Here is an 18,472-nt window from a genome sequence, read left to right as displayed (position 1 = left end):
CCAGGGTTTCTCACTGGTACAATGATCTGACCAATGAGAATCCTCCTCAAGGATTCCTATTAGTCCAGATCAGTGGACCAATAGACAGCCATTAAAGATGTTTCAGTATTATAGTGGTAATGCATTGTGTGGGCATATGTGTCCAAAACATTTCTGTAAAGATCAGAAGAATATTGCAATGGGATCATTTATAAAAAGCAATGATTTATAATGTTTTTAAGCCAACCTATGATTTTAATGTAAATCAAAATACAATACTTAGGTACAGAGGGGCTTCCCCTCTCCCAAGCTCTATTCCAGTGCTGGCAGCTCCCCAAGAAATAAAACAAAAACAATAACTTATGCCGCTGCGCGCATGCGCATTAGTGGCTTTCCCTTTGAACTCCAGCAGAAATAGTTGAGCTTGATCGGCTCTATTCTACTGCAGATCGGGCCCAATTGGGCTTGGCTATTTCTGCTGGATCCTAAGGGGAAGCTGATACTGTGCCTGCACGAGACTCCTAACAAGTGCCAACAAGCGGATCTTTGGGGGTCCCAGAGCTGGATCACCTCTGCTGAGGATTGAGGAAGGCTCTTTAGGATCCAGAGGCTTCCTCCTCCAGAGGTAAATACCCCCTAGAGGCCCTTTTTTCCCCTTTAGGTACACTTAAACAACTTTTGGACTGTGGTGATTGAAATCTATGTCCTGTTTAGAGGCTGTTATTCCTGCCAAGGCGTAGATTTCACTCACCGCTGCTGCGCTCTTTTGCGACTCCCACCAATCGCGTCGTTCTCTCCCCACCACAGCTCACTCTTCCTGCTGTGGGTATAACAGCAGAGTTCCTTCAGTTAGTCAGGAGCCGATTTCATTGGCTCCTGACCCTGTCACCAATTTGAGCCAGTCTCATTGGTCCACATCGATCACAGTGGCAAGAGCCAATGAAATAGGCTACTGACCGGCTGACAGAGCTCTGCCATCATAGAAACGGCGAAGTGGGTGGGTTGAGGCGGTGGGTGTGCGGCGTGAATGGCGGTAGCGGCAATTTAGGCCCAGTTCACACTGTATTTTTAAGCCAAATGGATCTTGTAAAGCGGATCCGGTCTTTCGCTTCACCGGATCCATAAGGCTTATTCCACACTGGCAAACGGATCCGTGAAAACAGATGTGATCACCAATCAATAGGATCAGTTTTTACTCCATTGCAGTGAGGGAGAGTGCAGCAGCCGGGTGGGTGAGGGAGGGTGCATCAGCATCAGCAAAACTTACCCAGCCGTCTTCTTCATTGCAGCCGGGCGTAGAGAGGGTTTCTTCCAGTCTTCCATGTCATGTGACTACATGCGTCATGTGACTAGTCACCGGGCTGCTGCTGCACCCTCCCTCACCTACCCGCCCACTCAGGTATGGCTTGGTCGCATCCCCACATCCTCAGGCCCTCACTACCCGTAGATTTTGCCCCTTAACGGTCCATTTCTTCACTAGTGTAAAGAAATGTTCTGTTCTCTTATTGCCTCCAATGCAGTGCTTAAAGAGACTCAGAGATGAGTCTTACTGCAGTTTTTTTACTTACCCGGGGTTTCCTCCAACCCCATAAGCATGGATGTGTCCCTCGCCGTCCTCCTCAGCGCCACTGTTCAGCCGCAATCTTCCCCGGTAAGCGTCTGAATAACGTCAGTGACGGACCTGAGCATGCGTAGACCTTCTGCGCAAGCGTAGAAGGCCTCAGCTGACGTCACTCAGTCAGACTGAGTCCAGCTGAGCTGCTTACTGGGTTTTGACTGTGGGAGAACGGCGGCACTGAAGAGGATGGCGAGGGACACATCCATGCTTATGGGGCTGAAGGAAGACCTGGGAAAGTAAAAAAAAACTGCAGTAAAACTCATCTCTGAGTCTGTTTAAGCTTCGTTTTCCGGTCCGCTGGGCTCATCGGTCCAGAAAAATTGGTACTGCAGCAAATTTGCAGTCTATTCGGAGGAACATACGGAATGGATCCATACGAATGGACACATGTGAACGGTTCCATAGGTTAACATTGGATCCATTTGTATCCGTTCCATTTGTACAGTATCCGTTCCACTTACGGTCTGCTTTTTAACGCTAATGTGAACTGGGCCTTAGGCTCCCTGCGCACTGCATGCGTTTCCGTTTCCGATTCCGCTTTTTAATTGGTTTTTACATCCGATTCCGATTTTTAATCTTTACTGCATGCTGCATTTTTTGATCCGTTTTTCTGTTGAATGTATTCAGGGAAAATCGGAATTTAAAATCGGAAACGGAATCGGAAAAGGGATTTGCAATGTGCAGGGAGCCTTAGTGTGGCAATTTTTTTGTATGCGCCAGTTTCTGGTATCAGCAGTCTCTGGTCTTTAAGGGGCCATAGGCCGCTGGTACTGAAGAGGTTAATGGTATCTGTGTGTCTTGGCTTTCAGAAACATTTGGGAATGTTTATTATACCCCTATACCCATTTCATCTGGGGAAAGGCAGACATCAGAGGCCCTTCGATATTAAAGGGGGCTTCAAGATTTCACTGTAAAATGCTTCTGGTGTCTATCACCACTTGCATAGTAGTTACCCTCCCCTCCTTCTGGGCATCCTTAAAGTGAACCTCCGGACTAAAAATCTACTCAGCAGAACTGAAAAGGCTTGGTGTTTCTTTAACAGTTTCACAGCATCAGAACTTTGTTTTTCTTACCAAAGCATCATTTTAGCTAAGCTCCACCCATCAAAGAAAACTGCCTGGGCTTTTTTTCCCTCATGCTGTGCAAAGCATGATGGGATTTCCTATGTTGTTATTCACGTTGCCTAGCCACTGGGAGGGGTGATCAGCACACAGGACAGTTGCAACTGTGTCTCATGCTCCCTGTCACCTTCTTTCAACCAAAAAGATGTCTGCCCTCATGAAATCAAACATTTGCCTGTTCTTTTAAAACAGGGTGGGTAAGAGATTATATTACCTATCTATTTTAACTTACACAACTAATGTAACTTAATGACAGTATGTTTGTTTAGGCTGAAGTTCCTCTTTAACTTCGCATTTGTCCATAACATTATATTGCTAGAAGTCACATGTGCGCATCAACACCTTACCCAAACAAAAAATCTTCTAAGGGCCAGAGCCAGTGCTTTCATAGTGTCTAATTGCAATTGCCCAGGACAATAAGCTCCTTAGAGGCCCCCACATGCAGGAACTGTAGAGCTCACAAGTTTGCTGTAAAGTATTAAACCGTAAGGGGCCCTTCATTCGTTTTTTTCCCCTTTGCACAGGGCCTTTATCTAAGACTGTTCCTGCTCCTCTATAGCTCACATCAGGTGGTAAAGGTGAAAAAAGATCAGCAAGCAGCAGCATTCTGGGCACCTACCTGCAGGAGATCATTCATTTCTTCAGTAGTGAATAGCGGATTATACTCTCCACACGCCAACAGGCTGTTAATGGCATCCAAACAGCTTTCATCTACCAACTCCTCTGCCTATCATGTAATATAACAACACAGCATTACTATACGAACTAGAAACTCAAATACAATGCAGTAGGATATAGATATATTTGTTTTTCAAATATGTTTGTGATATGTGATTAAGGATTGGATTAATTTGCTGTGGTGTGTGATGGTAATTTGAGACCAGGAAAAAATGAATCATGAACAAGGATCTTTTACTAAGTAAAAAAGGCTGTGACAGGCTGTGCACAACAGAAATTCACAACTACAGGGTCCTGTTTATATATATGAATATATATATATATATATATATATATATATATATATATATATATATATATATATATATATATATATATATATACGCACAAATGCACACATGCAAAAGGGGAAAGGATGTTGCATGCTCTGTGGGTTTCCAAAACATATACTGTAGTCAGACTGCCCTCTGCTGCACAGCTTAGAAATTAGCCAACATTTGTAGGTACAGGTCTTGTAATTTGTCAAAACATAAATATGCTTCTATTTTAGCCAGTACCAAACCCCTTTTTTCTTAAGACATAATTTTCAGTGTTTGCTGAAAGCTATTAGTATATTCTCAGCTTCTAAGTGGCAAAAGCTGTGACAGCTCTTTATGGTCATATGGTATTCAATGGCCAAATAAGACATCCATAACTTAGTCTATGATTTTGAGCAACATTCATTAAAATGTTTAATATGTTACAAATTCAGTTGAAACCATCTACTCTTTAATAATTTTAGCTAAAATGTTGACAACTCTGTATCATATTCTTAAAACATAGGCATTTTAGCATTTTAGCCAAACGTTACACAGTGCTTGGCTGCTAGCATCCCAGGAAAGTCCAGGGAATTATATTCAAATTCAGTTTTAACATTGAAGTCTAATTATTTGCTTCCTAATTAAGAATGGATAAAGGTGAATTCAGGCCCCATATACGATATCAGCTTTGGCATCCCCTGCACGCTACCTTGCTTTCATTGATGAGGTGAGGTGAGCAAATTCATCAGAGAAAGTGCCAGCCAGGCCCCTCTAAAGCCACCTAGCCTTAGGCATCTGCCTAGGTTGACTTGTGGATGATCTGGTTCTGCTCCTAATAACCAGATCTGACAGTGTTTGGCCAGTTTTACAGGAAAAATTGAACAAGTCTAAGTGGAAGTTATAATAATCTGAGTTTGGCTCCTAATATTCCCTATTGGTCGGTGAAGTTATCATCACATTAAAGGACAAGTAGAGCAAAGCAAGTATTTAGATTATGGTGCCCGCCCTTTTTTGATAGTGATGGTGTGGACCTAATGCATGGATTGGCCATGGTAGAAGACCACATTATTGGTCCAAGGATGAAGGAATGAGCACCCAATGCTGTAGAAATAAAGGCTGGGTGCTAAAGTCAAATCAATTCTCAACCTCTCAATATATGCACACTGGTAGACACCTCTTATTGGCAAAAGAGCCCTTTAACACTTAATTTATTTTAATGCATTGCTAGCTATGCTTTGCATGTTAATGCTTTTTTTTCCAGTCCATAGCAGTGCATTGTGAAAAAGCTTCAGTTTTTTAGCGTATAGAGTGAAAGAGGCCTTGTAGAAATAGTAATAATTTGCATTTATTCTCCTGGGTATAATGCAGTATATATACAGTCTATGCTTTTCTGATATGAGAAACAGAAAGGTTGAATTTGTTGGAAAAGCCTTTAATTGCTCAGAACATTCGCGGAGTTGTATCCAATATATACAGCATTATTACCCCTAAAACTAAAACCAGAAATAATAAATATTTTGTTGCTTGGAGGGAAGGCCTCCAAGGGAAGAGCATTTTCAAAAATTGGGTTTGCTACATTTTTTAACAATGTAACTGCCTCCGTCCAGATCAAATATAAAAGATAAGATACTAATTGCTTTGAATTGTAACTTCCATGCTTGACCTAAAAGCAGAACAGCTCCACAGCATAAAGCAATTTCATTGCTGATGAAAAGTGAAAGCTGTTTAAGACTATAATGTGTAGGCTAGCAGCAGTGCGGCCCAAAGCTTGGTCTAATTTGGGCCCACAGAACAAAGCATCGATTATGGAGATGAAAAGGTAAAAGTAGTAATGACTATACTACACAGGCAAGCAGCTCAGTTGTTAATATGCTGTTATAGCAAATCTAGAAGAATAAAGTCCACAGACAGCACAAAGCAGTAAGGATGATGAGCGGTTTACAATGCAGCTCTACAGTAACACTGGAAGATCCTGTCTGACGAGCCAACATAGACCTAGCTGTACTATAATCCCTCCATAGCAGTACAAATCGTTTTTACCCTAAATGGACCTCTGTGGAGAATGGAAGCTATATTCTACCCCTGAATGGGACCAATAGGATGTCTGTCACCTCAACTGTGGTATGTACATTGTTGTCTCTGGCCACTGAATGGGTGTTCCGGTAGACCAGAACACTTAGGACTAGCCATTGAATTTTCCTGGTAACACACCTGATATTCAGTTCTGACCTTTTTTACCTAAATGACCGATATTTTGAAAGAATCTATCTCCAAATCCAAACAGCAACACTAATTGTCATTGCCTCATGAGACTGAAAATGTCTAGATCAAGCAATTATTTATCATCTGCATGTAGTTATCTTGCTGTTATAATTTCATCTACCGGGTCTGCCTGAATGAAAACAACATACTTTTTGTAATCTGTTTGATGTCTCTAGTGATGAGAAGGGCACAGACTGTTCCTGGCATCTGAAGACCATGTTTTGTTTTTCTCAGCCTGTAGGTCACATCAGGGAGTTTAAGAGCAGCAATTATTTATGTTTGGCGCAAAGAAAGTGCTATTTTTCCAAAATTATTAAGTGATTTGGTGATGCTGTCAGGTATTTCTATCCATAGATAACACGTGAATGCTTGAAAAGGGTCCCAGTAGGGTCATGTATTTGAGAATGTATGTAGCTCCACAAACAAGACCTTCTGAGAACCATTAAACAATGTTGCTTTGTATTCATGCAGATTAATAAGATCAGCGTTTGAGACTAATACGCTAATAGCAGACAACTGAGCTGGCCTTTACCCACGCTGTAATCATGACCCTGACTGCACACAGCACGCACTGATAAATACTATGGCAACAGAAGACATTCATTTCTACACACAAATCAGCCATTTGTTCCGTTCAAAGAGCCAAAGTAACTTCAAAAAGGATGGTAATTAACGTAATCACAGCAAATTTAATTTAGTTCTCTGACATCATTGAATATCTTTTCAGCTGAATGGAAAATAAACACAATATTTTTTACGATACGGCTAAATTAAGCTATTAAAATAACTGAACAGTGAATAAGACAGAAAATATGATGGTAAAGTAAACGAGGAATAAAATAGACTAAATTTGCAGCATTGCCAAGCTACTCTGAAAACATCACAAAGTTGTCCATTGGCAAGCATGATACTAATCGAATGTTGTATGGACAAGCATGCATGAGACATGCATGGGCACACAGCTGCGGGCACACAACCCAACCACTGCACTAACCTGCCACCCCCAACTGCATGGATACACCGGCGAGGTGGCATCACACCGGAGGGGTGGCATCAGGGTTTTATGATTCTTTAGAGCACAGGTGTCAAACACAAGGCCTGTTGTCCAAATGTGGCCCTCCTTGCCATTTTATGTTGCCCTCCAGAGCTTTAAATGTGCATCAATGTAAGCAGTAAAACAACAAAAGCCCACTGCCTTCCCAACCAGAGGAGCACACTGGTAACAGTTTCTGGTCGATACACTGTCAGTTTGAAAGGGAGCCCCATGGTAATTTTGATCCTCAGCAAAATTACCAAGGCATCTCCTCTTGGCAAGAAAAAAAAACCCTCATGCTGCTAGCATCTTGCCACAGGCCACACTTCATCTTTTCTGCCTAAGCAGTAATGAGGCAGATAAATAATAAACTTCTCCATTGCGCTACTCTGCAGAAGGGGGAGGAGCTGGCCTCTCATGTTCGCTAAAGTTATGTCCTTTCATTTGAGACTGTTCAATAAATGTTGAATCTTTGGTCCATGACTTAGACCGTGTCTTAGATTTTGGTTGCTTATGTGAATGAGTTTGACGACACCCCTGCTTTAGAGAATTGGGGGTTTCCTGGTTATAAACTAAGCCACTGCAAAGAGTGATCAGGTTGCTAAACTTGTTGTAATCTTTAGCAGTCAGTCCAAATGACACCATCCATAGAACAATTGAAGCAGTTAGATTTCTACTGAAATGTTGCAGTTTGGTAACACACCACCTCCACATCCCAGGTATTGTAAACTTACAGTTAGTAAAATGGCTGTCGGCTTTCCTTCAACTGCAGAGATCTGAATCGCTGATTTCAAACTATTGATGAAGTTACTGTGCCCAGACGTGTCCACTGCATGTAAAGGTGTGTCAGCAACGTAAAGAGCAAGTTTCACTAGTGTTGAAAGATGAGACCCCATGCATCCCACTAATAAAGCATTGCCACTGCAAGCAAAAAAAAAAAAAAATAGAATAGTTACAAATATATTCAAATTAAGAAAATCTAATAAAATCTAAATTTAGCCATAGCCAGCTGTAGAATACACTCAATTACACATACAGAGTTTATGGGTGTAGATGAATTATCAGCGGCAATAAAAATGGAACATTTCTACTATACCAGGCATGGGCAAAATTGGCCCTCCAGCTGTTGAGGAACTACAAGTCCCACAATGCATTGCAGGAGTCTGACAGCCAAAGGCAAATGCATTGTGGGATTTGTAGTTCCTTAACAGCTGGAGGGCCAAGTTTGCACATGCCTGTACTATACTCACCCCACCAGGAAGTCCTAAAATGTTTTTTTACTGTAAAAGAGTTTTGACTTCTCATAGTAATACAATATCCCTCACTGAAGGGTTCACATTGAACACAATAGCATTGTTATGTTACATGGTGACGATACATTAAAATCTGGATTTTCACTAAACTGTGGCACATTTTACCAAGGTTGCATAGGCTGCAATTTTTTATTTATTTATCCCATTAATGCAGCCTTAAATGCTAGTAAGAATACAGAAAACAGAAAACACTGCTTGTATTTTTTGTTAGGAGAGATAGACTTTCTAGCCCCCCCCCCCCCCCCCCCCCACACACACACACTTTTTTAATTCTCTTTATTTACTCTCTCTGTCAGTCATTGGTTGTGTTCCAGTTTATTCTGTTTTTAATTGATGCATTGATTAATTCATGTTTAGAAGCTGGTGTGTTTTATACTCAGGTACTAGCACTAGTAATTTCAAAATGAACTATGCTTATTTGAAAACTTGTAACAAGCATATTTCTCTTATTACTTACCGTATATCTGGCTAAAAGTTTTGCACTCTTATCTTGTTGGTTAAACTTCATGACATTCCTGTTTGCATCTATATCTACCTTTCACAGAGGTAGTGTTTATCACGTTACATTTTCAAGATTATGATGCAGAAAAAAAACATAGCTGAGCAGCAGTGGTCCAGTACAATGTAGCTTACCCTTTCTCAGAAGACAGTATCCTATGTATCCGGATTACTTGTAATACAGCGTTCTCAGATAGCTCAAGGTGGAGCTTTTGGTGCCCAAGCTCCTCATTATAATGCTGTACAGTGGTCTTCAGGAAATTCTGCACATCACCAACATTGGCTAGAGACTGCAGCAAGACCTAAGAAGAAAAGATTGTAGAAAAGCCTATAGGAACAGGACTGTAATCAATATACACTGTCTAAAATGGTGTATTTATTACCTTGACACCTTTGTTATCGGTGCTTGCTTGATGAGAAAATTTCATTTCCAGTGGGAATGTTGTAAATATACTGGGGAGTGAAAGTGCTGCAATATCTGGAAAAAACTAATCACACACAAAACAATTACAGTATAGAAAATTGATCCATTCACAATATAGGGCAAAAACAAAGTCTGGTTGATAACAACTTGGTGCACTGGGTTGGAAAACCCCACTGTGCTAAACTGAGTGGTGCAACACATACATTTAGTTTATATCCTAATGAGTTTGGCATGAGTAGCAGCAGATAGTATTAATATAGGTAATGCTATATTACCAATATTAAATTATTAGAAATGCTATGTTCAAACTCCTCTCAACTCCTACTGTCGTTACTCCTAACACTAAACCTACTACTGCCACTACACATAACACTGCTACTACCCCTACATACACTACCGCTGCATCTAACACTAACTTCACTCCCAGCTATGCCTAACACCAGCCTAGCAATCCTGTATATCTTACTGTTTCACTTTTTTCTGTATTGATAGAACAACTTAGCAAGACATCAGGAGGCTCTGATGCCTGAACAATAGCAGCATGCAGGATCCATGGCATGGGGGTGACTCTGCAATAGGAAGGCAGAAAGCATTCCTACCTTTTACAAAGCCCCCTTGTCCATGTAAAGGACAAGGGACTCATCACAACCTCCTGTGCCCATCAGAAGGTGGAGTAACTACCCAACATATGTGGAGGTAGGTCCTAGGGGAACTTATGCTGGAATTTAAGGATACACTTTGATAATAAGGGGACCTCAAATGTCCACCACTTCCTAGGTAATTAGGTACAGAGGGAGAACTTCTTCCATAAGAGTGGCATTCAATTTTCTTTTAGTGCTGCTAAATTCTGCCTCCTCCAGGAAACTTTTTTCATGTGTGCCACCCTGCCCCCCCCCCCCCCCCCATGCAACTCGTAAGGGTCAGAGGCACAAGTTGAATTTAAATATGACCCTCCAAGTACACTCCACTCTCTTTTTGGTTTGTCACTGCTATAAACTTATCAGTCATCCATTCAGTTCTGTAAGGTCTGTTTCTGACCATTTTTTACGTTGACCCCAGCTGAGCTGAGCCCCTGCCCCGATAGGAAATTCTCCTGATATCTGAAGAGTTTCCTAAGTATTCTCTCTCTGATATTCTCTCTGCAGCAGAAGTAATTGATTTACAATCCTCTTAAAAATCTGATCTTGCTGTGTTATTGTTGTTGTTGTTTGAGCAAAGCTTTCCTCACAGGATTGAATAACAGCACTGACTGTGTTATATGCTCATTGACTTTGTTATATGCCAGCTCAGATTTCTTTAGAACAATAGATCGTAACTTCAAAGCATGTTCCATCTGAGCCTGTGTCCAATCATCCATGAACTTGCCTCATCATAATACTCAATCACATTTCTATAATTACAAAAGCCTCAAAATGGTATTTTTCATATCACAACTTTTTTAAGGTTACATCCATAGAAAAAACATTTAAATTATTTCACAGTGAGTTTGTACAAAGTTTGATTTAAGACCTTCACCTCCACTGCATTAGCCATGGACATGCCACTGGCTATGTCTATTAAACAAATCAGGGGACTAACGTTGGGCTTCTTCCCAAAATATCATTATTTAGACTCTGCATTATTGAGAAACTCTTGAAAGAAGGTGGACTTTTTATGCTTGCACACTGAGGGTCTTAACAGACCAGCCCTTTGGGTACAAAGTACAGATGAATATCTTAAGGTCACTTAAAAATGTTAAAATAAGAAGTAGTCTAAGTGTGGATGCTTCTATATATAGTTTGTTGTCTGCGGGGTACACAGAACAGTAATTCACACTGCGTGAGGAGGTCTTTGCTGATCCCCCACCACTTTTATAGAAATTGCGGAGTGTGGTGTAGCTATCCCCACACAGTGGGTATGCACAACATCTAGCACTGTATATATGTATATAGCACCCATGTAGTTGTTGTTCATGAGCCACCTCTCTCCTTTTGGGTCTGCGTCCAGTATCAATAGCATTGCTAGAAGCATGGCTATTTGTAGCTACACAGTTCTACCAGTGTTTCAGCTATTGTTAGTGGTCACGTTGTGCATACCCACCGTGTGGGGATAGCTACACCACACGCCGCAATTTCTTTTGGAGTGGTGGGGGATCAGCAAAGACCTCCTCACGTGGTGTGAACTGCCGTTCTGTGTAGCCTGCAGACAACAAACTGTATATAGAAGCATCCAAAATTGGACTATTTCTAATTTTAACATTGTTAAGCAACTTTAAGATATGTATCTGTACTGTGTAACCAAAGGGCTGGTCTGTTAAGACCCTCAGTGTGCAATTATCATTTCCCTGGTACTCATTTGACTTGTGGGTTGGACTTTTTATGCTGCCTGATTCACTGGGACCATAATATGGAAAAAAAGCCAATTTACTACTTGTAAGTTGACAAAAAATTCCCACTGAACCTGGCTCAGGCATTGAGATCTTCCATGAGCAGGTCCTGGAAGGTCCCTGATTTATCCTTAAAAAATACCAAATAGTACAAATAACAATAAATGAGCATTAGACTATAAATTCTCAAAACAACATCATTATCAAAAAAAGTAAACAAGAGAAACCTAGTGGTGATGTCTCAAGAATATTATAACATGAAACCACAAGACAATGGTACAATAATATTCTGTTTCTTAAAAATCCATTGCCTGTCTTTCTAAACAACTGCAATCCCTCCTGCATAACTTACTGAAGGGTTTTTTGAGTACAAACCCGGGTTAAAACTTATAACTAGCCTTCCAAAAATAAAATCCAGTATGTCATTTTTTTATTGCAGAAGGTGCACAATATTCTTACACTGCCTCCAGGCAGGCCAACTGTGTCAGAAAATTATTTGCACTTAGAATCCTTGATCAGTTATTTGGACTATTTTCTGGGACTTTATTGACAAATGTTCTCAACATATGACACCCTTTGGCACATAAAATGGGCATCAAGGGTGATGGCAATATACTTAAAGAAGCAGGGAAGGACATTAATTAAATCAAGTTCATCTGTCATGATTAACTTTTTGTTTTGAAACATATCATGTTTCATATACTTGTTCAGTATTATAATGCTTCCAAAAGATTTCTTGTAGCAAGGTGGGAATTCCTGTCCCTTCACATTCGCTAATTTGTTTTGTGAGTGTATGCATCATGTCTATTGCAGGTAATAGGGAAACTTTTTTTTTATTTAAAAAAGTTTCTTCAAAGAAGGCATGCTTTGTTCTAGTGGACAAAGAAAAGAAATAGGTACTAACGCACTATTGTATCAGGGCAGCTTTCACCTTTGGCGTATAATTGACTCAATTCTCTATAGTCAGTTTGTCAGACTCAAGCAAACTGACAGCAAAATTTTGGGAAAGGGGTTCTGCCCATCTGCAGCTTTTTTTCAAAGCTAACTCAATCAGAATGATCTGGTGTATAGAAAGTCTTATAGGAGATCAAAGCATGACAGTTTTACTTTCATTTTTCTACTTCTACCCAATGTCAGAACATATCTAGATGGTGAGAACTTGCTTATTCTCACTGATAATCCCAATTTAAAAACCTTATAATGCTTGCTGACCATAAAAGAGGCCTCAACAACTAGGAGTGTGGTGGTCTGTAATAAGTATTGACAAAAGAAAACTAATAACCGGACTAAGATATTGATACGAAATGGGAATTTTATGTGCAGTACATACAATCACTGTTCTCACAAAGGTGTCCAAACTGGAAAGGAAAATAAATTACTGTTAAATATTTTTGAAGCTTTGCTCCAAATGTTTTCTCTACTACTTTGTCAATGTCATTTCTCTTATATTGGCAAACATATATGCAAGATGGGTGTATAGTTCCAGAAGCATGCCCCCCTCAATGATTTATGAGACTTACTGGGCATGTTTGTGGTGTTCATAATGGTGGTCCCAAATGTCAACAGCATTTCCTGAACAGCAGTTGTAAAGTCTAACTGACAAAATAGTGTGCAAGTGATTAGGGAGGCTGATTGGTATCTTACTATTTTGTCAGTTAAACTGCTGTTTAGGAAATGCTGTTGAAAACAAAGAAAACCCTGAGAATCCCCCATGAGGAGATGGACTGGCTCAAAACCTATCGCTTCAGTCAGATTTTAACTGCCTACTTTTTTCACGATAGTGGTCCTTTAAGAGGCAGTAAGACACAACTGTTTTAATGTTCAACATCTGAGGTACCCCCTCCTTTAGATACATCCTGCTATCTTTCATGCTTTGGACTTGGTTTCTGTTCTTACTGAATTTAAAGAGAACCTGTACTGAGTAAAAATATTTCAAATAAATACATGAGGTAACTTCAAATGAACATTACATAGTTACCTTGCCATCAGTTCCTCTCAGAAGCTCACCATTTTCTTCTGACAATAATCCCTTCCAGTTCTGACAATATTTTGTCAGATCTGAAATATATCAGTTGCTGTCAGTAAAATATCAGTTGCTGTCAGTTATAGCTGAGAGGAAAACTGATGTACCAGGTAATGTCCATGTTTCCCTATGGCTCAAGAGGGCGATGTTACAGTTTAACTGTGTGCTGACCAGAAAGCTGTTATGGGTAATGGCCATTTTCAAAATGGAGGATGGAAAATTCCCTTGATCACAGTGAACAAACAGGGCACGGGACAGGAGAAAGACACTGAGGAGTAGACTACATGGAAGGTAAGTATGACTTGTGTATGCTTATTTTGACTTTTAATTTTCAGTTCAGGTTTTCTTTCAGATTTGTTATAGTGCACCTGGTTGGAAAATTACAGGGTAATCCTGATGCTGTCTAGGAGGGTGTGTATGGTGGCAAGCTGTGCCTGACCCATGCAGAACTGTGGATTGCCATGCTTTATTTTCAGAGAAAGATTGTAATGCCTGTCAGTAAGTGACTGCAGTGGGTATATCAGATGATCAGCTGGGCCTCTGTTTTCCTGTTAATGTTCTGCTGGCAACCATTACAATAAAGACCCAAGCAGGAGCCTGCATTTTACACATTCTGCATGTCTGCTGCCTCTTATATGAACTTTGCTGACACCCTCCTGCTACAGGTGATATGGTAGTGACAGGGTGTCAGCAAGGTTGATATATATATATATATATATATATATATATATATATATATATATATATATATATATATATACACATACACACACACACACACATATATATATATATATATATATATATATATATATTTTGCTCTATATATCAGCTAACATTTAAAAATATGCCTGAAGAAGTAGACTAATTCCATGAAAGCTTGCATTACGATTTGTTTTTCCTGTATCATTTTTGCAATGTATTGTTTTTACAACTTACATAACTCTCTTGGCTAGCATGGTGGATAATGTTTTCTTTTTGTTTAGCCAGTTCCCACAAAGAAAGACATACCTCCTCAAACACTGCTTCTGTTGAGGTTCTAGAGTTAACAAATGGACAAGACAGCTAAACACAACAAGCAGCAAAGGAGTGACTGAGATCCCTTCAAGACAGTCCCACTAGTTCCGCGGGTGTCTCCCCACTTTCAAAGAATAGAGGCCATTTGAAAAGCAGGGTGACGCCCGCAGAACTAGTGGGACTGTCTTGAGGGGATCCCAGTCACTCCTTTGCTGCGCTGCGCATACCTGTTCACCCTTCCTGGGCTAAGTATCTTCTATACACGCTTTCTATTTCTCTATGCACTTTATCAATATAGACTGCTCCTAGGTTTATTTGTTTGTTCATATGCAGTTTGGCACATTCTTGATACAGGATTGTGAGTTTTTTCTTTGCTCTATAGCACTTTATTCATGGTATATACAGTATGTATATTGTCATAGTTACACTAAATATATATTTTTGAAGGGTATATGCTTGTAACTTGTAGCTTGTATACATATTTTTGAAACTATACTCTGGAGTGGTGCTATTCTTTATAGGTCTTCTTTTCTAGCTCTTAACAAAACGACCATAATGTTATTATCATGTAGTATCAGTTATAACAAGAAATACACCTCTTTTATTGCTTTAGTCAACTCTGAGTCAAACCAGTTGATGTCAGCATATCGGCATATTCTGTCTCGCATAACCCGGTGAGCTTCATGCTGCCAGTAGGCCAAAACAATGCTATGGTCTTCCCGATCTTCACTGGACAGTTTCCGCAGTGACTACAATATAACACATAACATTTTCAAGTGCTGATACTGTTAACAGTAATATCACATGATGCAAAAAAAAAAATGAATGATCTGATTGCATTGCCGTTCTGTACAAGTTACATCAATCTATTTATAAGTCTGGGTTTGTAATAGTACTAGACAAATAATAAAATAGGTATAAACCAGTGGTGTAGCTAGAAATCATGGGGCCCCATAGAAAAACTTTCTGGGGGCCCTCAGAGCCCTCTTAAGCAATTCCACATGCCCCTACCGTATGGATATGAGTTAATTGGGCAATTTACATTCTGATGTAATCAACATTGCACATAGTTCATGGGGAGAGGCAATTTAATTAATTTAAATTTCATGTAATAGTGAATACATTAAGTACCACCTGGGCCCCCTCTGATCCAGGGACCCAAAGCAGCTGCTATGGTTATTGCTAAACCCTTGGTTTGAACCTTTTAAAGGATTTTTTTTTAGAAAAGCATTTCTTACAAACACAGGTCTCTGAACCATTTTACATAAAGTTAGACATTACCTGGAATACTCTGGTGAGTTCTCTTAAAGAGAACTGGTAGTGCTGTCTGCCTGGTGTAGATGATGGGACTAAGACTGTCTTCACAGATTGCAGAAGATGGTATGAGGCATTTGCCAGAGATAGCTGGAGATCTTCTTGTAGGGAGAGGCCATCCTTGTCACCCATATTTGCCTGTAAATATACAGTGTGTTTTGTCTCAATGCAAGCTCAGGCTGTACGAACAAATAATGCTTACATTTCTGTTAATTTGGTACACCTCCCAACACGCATCCAATTTTCATGATCATTAAATAACGGATTCAATGGAATGGATGTACATTTTTATGTTTTTATCTACTTTCTATGGTCAGTACACTAACAAAAAATTAAAATTTTTACATCATTTAAATTTAAAACACTGCTTATAAGTATTTACCACCTTACCACCTGGTGCCACCAGGCTGCAAGTTCCAAGCAAGAATTATAGCTAAAGTTATGGGCTTTGTTGTTCTGAGATCATGTTATGCCACACTGCAATCTGATTCTAGCACTTCTCTTTTCTCTTTTATCACAGAAGGAAACAGAACTCATTCTATATTCAGTGTAAATGACAGTGAACCAAGCAAGGTAAGCAATCCTCAGCTTTCTTCTCAAGAAACCACACAAGACTGCTAGCAGACTTGTTGGCAGCAACTTGGTTATATGTATGGAATTAACATTTCATGCAAGCAATGGAAAGGATTTATCATGAATATCCAAATTTCAATTGAAGATGGTAAAATCTTGTACGCCAGAGTGACATGACATTTAGGTCTTCTAGCAGGTTATGAGAAGCTCCTTGCTTAGTCTACTGTTATGGCTAGCTTAGGGAGGTGGAATCTCTGTGTCATCAGCTCAGTTAGATTTAGACATGAGCTGTGAGAGGGACCAAGGTTCTTGGGTTTTGCCAGTGCGTTTTTCGAGGTATGATTGACTTTATGGTTGCATATACCATTATGTCCTGGTGTCTTAAGATACGCATTCTCTGAGGTAAAGGGGAGAGATGCAGTAATAGTCCTGAAGCCAGCTGACACCAGTGTGTCTGGTTTGGAAACCTAGGTATCAGGGCTTGAATGAAGGTAAGGCAGTGGAACCATTAACCATCAAACTGAGCAAGGAGTTGAACTTAATGGCATGGGGCAGGTGAGAACCAGACACAGATCAGAACAGTTGAAACTGGGCACACAGAAATGAGGCACACACTCAGTGTTCTTTTCACACCAGTGCAGTACATGATATGGGGCTTTATGCACAAAAGTGCAGTAATATTGCTGTGCACAGACAGCGCATGGCTATATTACCCTTACTACTGGCAGTGTGTACTGCGAGTTGCACTATGAGCACATCTCGCTTCCACAGTACTTGGGTAGCGCAAAGTTGCACTATGAGCACATCCAGCTTCCGCAGTAATTGGGTAGCACATCTGTTGCTATGGTAACCTTGGCAGCACTTGCACTACTTGAGTACCGGGGGCCTCACTAATAGCACACACACTGCCAGTAGTACAGGTAATATTTTCGTGCGCCGTCTGTGCATGGCAATATTGCCAAACTTTTGAGCATTAAGCCCATGGTGATAAGAAAAGGCCTGCATGTCTCCATTCCCGATTCTGCATGGAGTTTGGCATGATGTCATAGTGCCAAATGTAGTACACATGGTGTTGCACATTACATACTATTAAAGGTATGCCATTTCTGAAATTCTTCAGATAAACTTTAAAATAAATACTCTAAGGGCTCTTTTGCACTTAATGCGTTGGTATGCTTTAGTGTGTGTGTTAGTGTGCGTTAGTACACATTGTTTCCATAGCAGTACATTGTGAAACAGCTTTCAGTTAAAATGTGTGCAGAAGGAACGGTACCATAGGAAACATGGGCATTACTTTTAAAATCAGTTTTCTTTCAGTTTTAACTGAGAGCAACTGTTAAGTGTAAAAGGGGCCTTACAGTGCAATAAAATTATTTTCATTTTCATTTGAGCTGTACATACTGTAGTTAATGTGTAAAGTACACAAGCCATATTTTAGTCTTCTCCTTAGTGAGAGAGACTGCATGGTTGACACTTACCTCCAATATAGAGAACACTACTTGCTGGAGCTGAGAGCCCTCAATGTTTGGCAGATGAAACACAGAAAAATGACGCTACAAAGAAAATTGGAAGAGATCAATGTAAATCTATAAATGATAGGATTTTAAGACAAAATATGGCTACAGATTGAAACTAAGTAGAACAATATGAAAGAGACTAGTGCTAATCGCTTTGTAAGAAATAGAGGTTTTCTGTCTGCAGTCCTGATTATCTGGTAATTGCACTTTCTAAGTAACTCCCCTGGAATGATTAAGCCTATTGTAGAAAAGGAAGGAAAAGTGGACCATCCTGACATGTGCAAGTGCCACCCAGCCAGTATTTTACCAATGTTTTCATAATTTAATGTTATGGAAAAAAATACCTTTCCATTTCAAATTACAACCAGCTCTGACTTTCTCAAGCTCACAATAAGCCCAATCTGCATTACTCTTCTAGTCTGAAATCTGACCATTGTG

General features: G+C 40.0%; 1 protein-coding gene across 3 annotated transcripts in view; it reads right to left on the bottom strand.

Moving 5' to 3' along the window:
- Positions 1 to 18,472, bottom strand: part of LOC137571837 (uncharacterized) — a 330,761-nt gene that overhangs the window by 93,313 nt on the left and 218,976 nt on the right. For all 3 annotated transcript variants that reach the window (XM_068281532.1, XM_068281533.1, XM_068281534.1), the window contains exons 63-69: positions 17,996 to 18,070; positions 15,912 to 16,082; positions 15,227 to 15,379; positions 9,185 to 9,289; positions 8,937 to 9,103; positions 7,725 to 7,911; positions 3,338 to 3,445 (exon numbers count right to left, since the gene is read on the bottom strand). In XM_068281532.1, the coding sequence (XP_068137633.1) occupies positions 3,338 to 3,445; positions 7,725 to 7,911; positions 8,937 to 9,103; positions 9,185 to 9,289; positions 15,227 to 15,379; positions 15,912 to 16,082; positions 17,996 to 18,070 (966 nt within the window). The remainder of the gene's footprint in view (positions 1 to 3,337; positions 3,446 to 7,724; positions 7,912 to 8,936; positions 9,104 to 9,184; positions 9,290 to 15,226; positions 15,380 to 15,911; positions 16,083 to 17,995; positions 18,071 to 18,472) is intronic.

The sequence above is a fragment of the Hyperolius riggenbachi genome, chromosome 4 (genome assembly GCF_040937935.1).
Source record: "Hyperolius riggenbachi isolate aHypRig1 chromosome 4, aHypRig1.pri, whole genome shotgun sequence".
NCBI classification, from domain to species: Eukaryota; Metazoa; Chordata; class Amphibia; order Anura; family Hyperoliidae; genus Hyperolius; species Hyperolius riggenbachi.
This window is presented reverse-complemented; position numbering and strand designations above follow the sequence as displayed.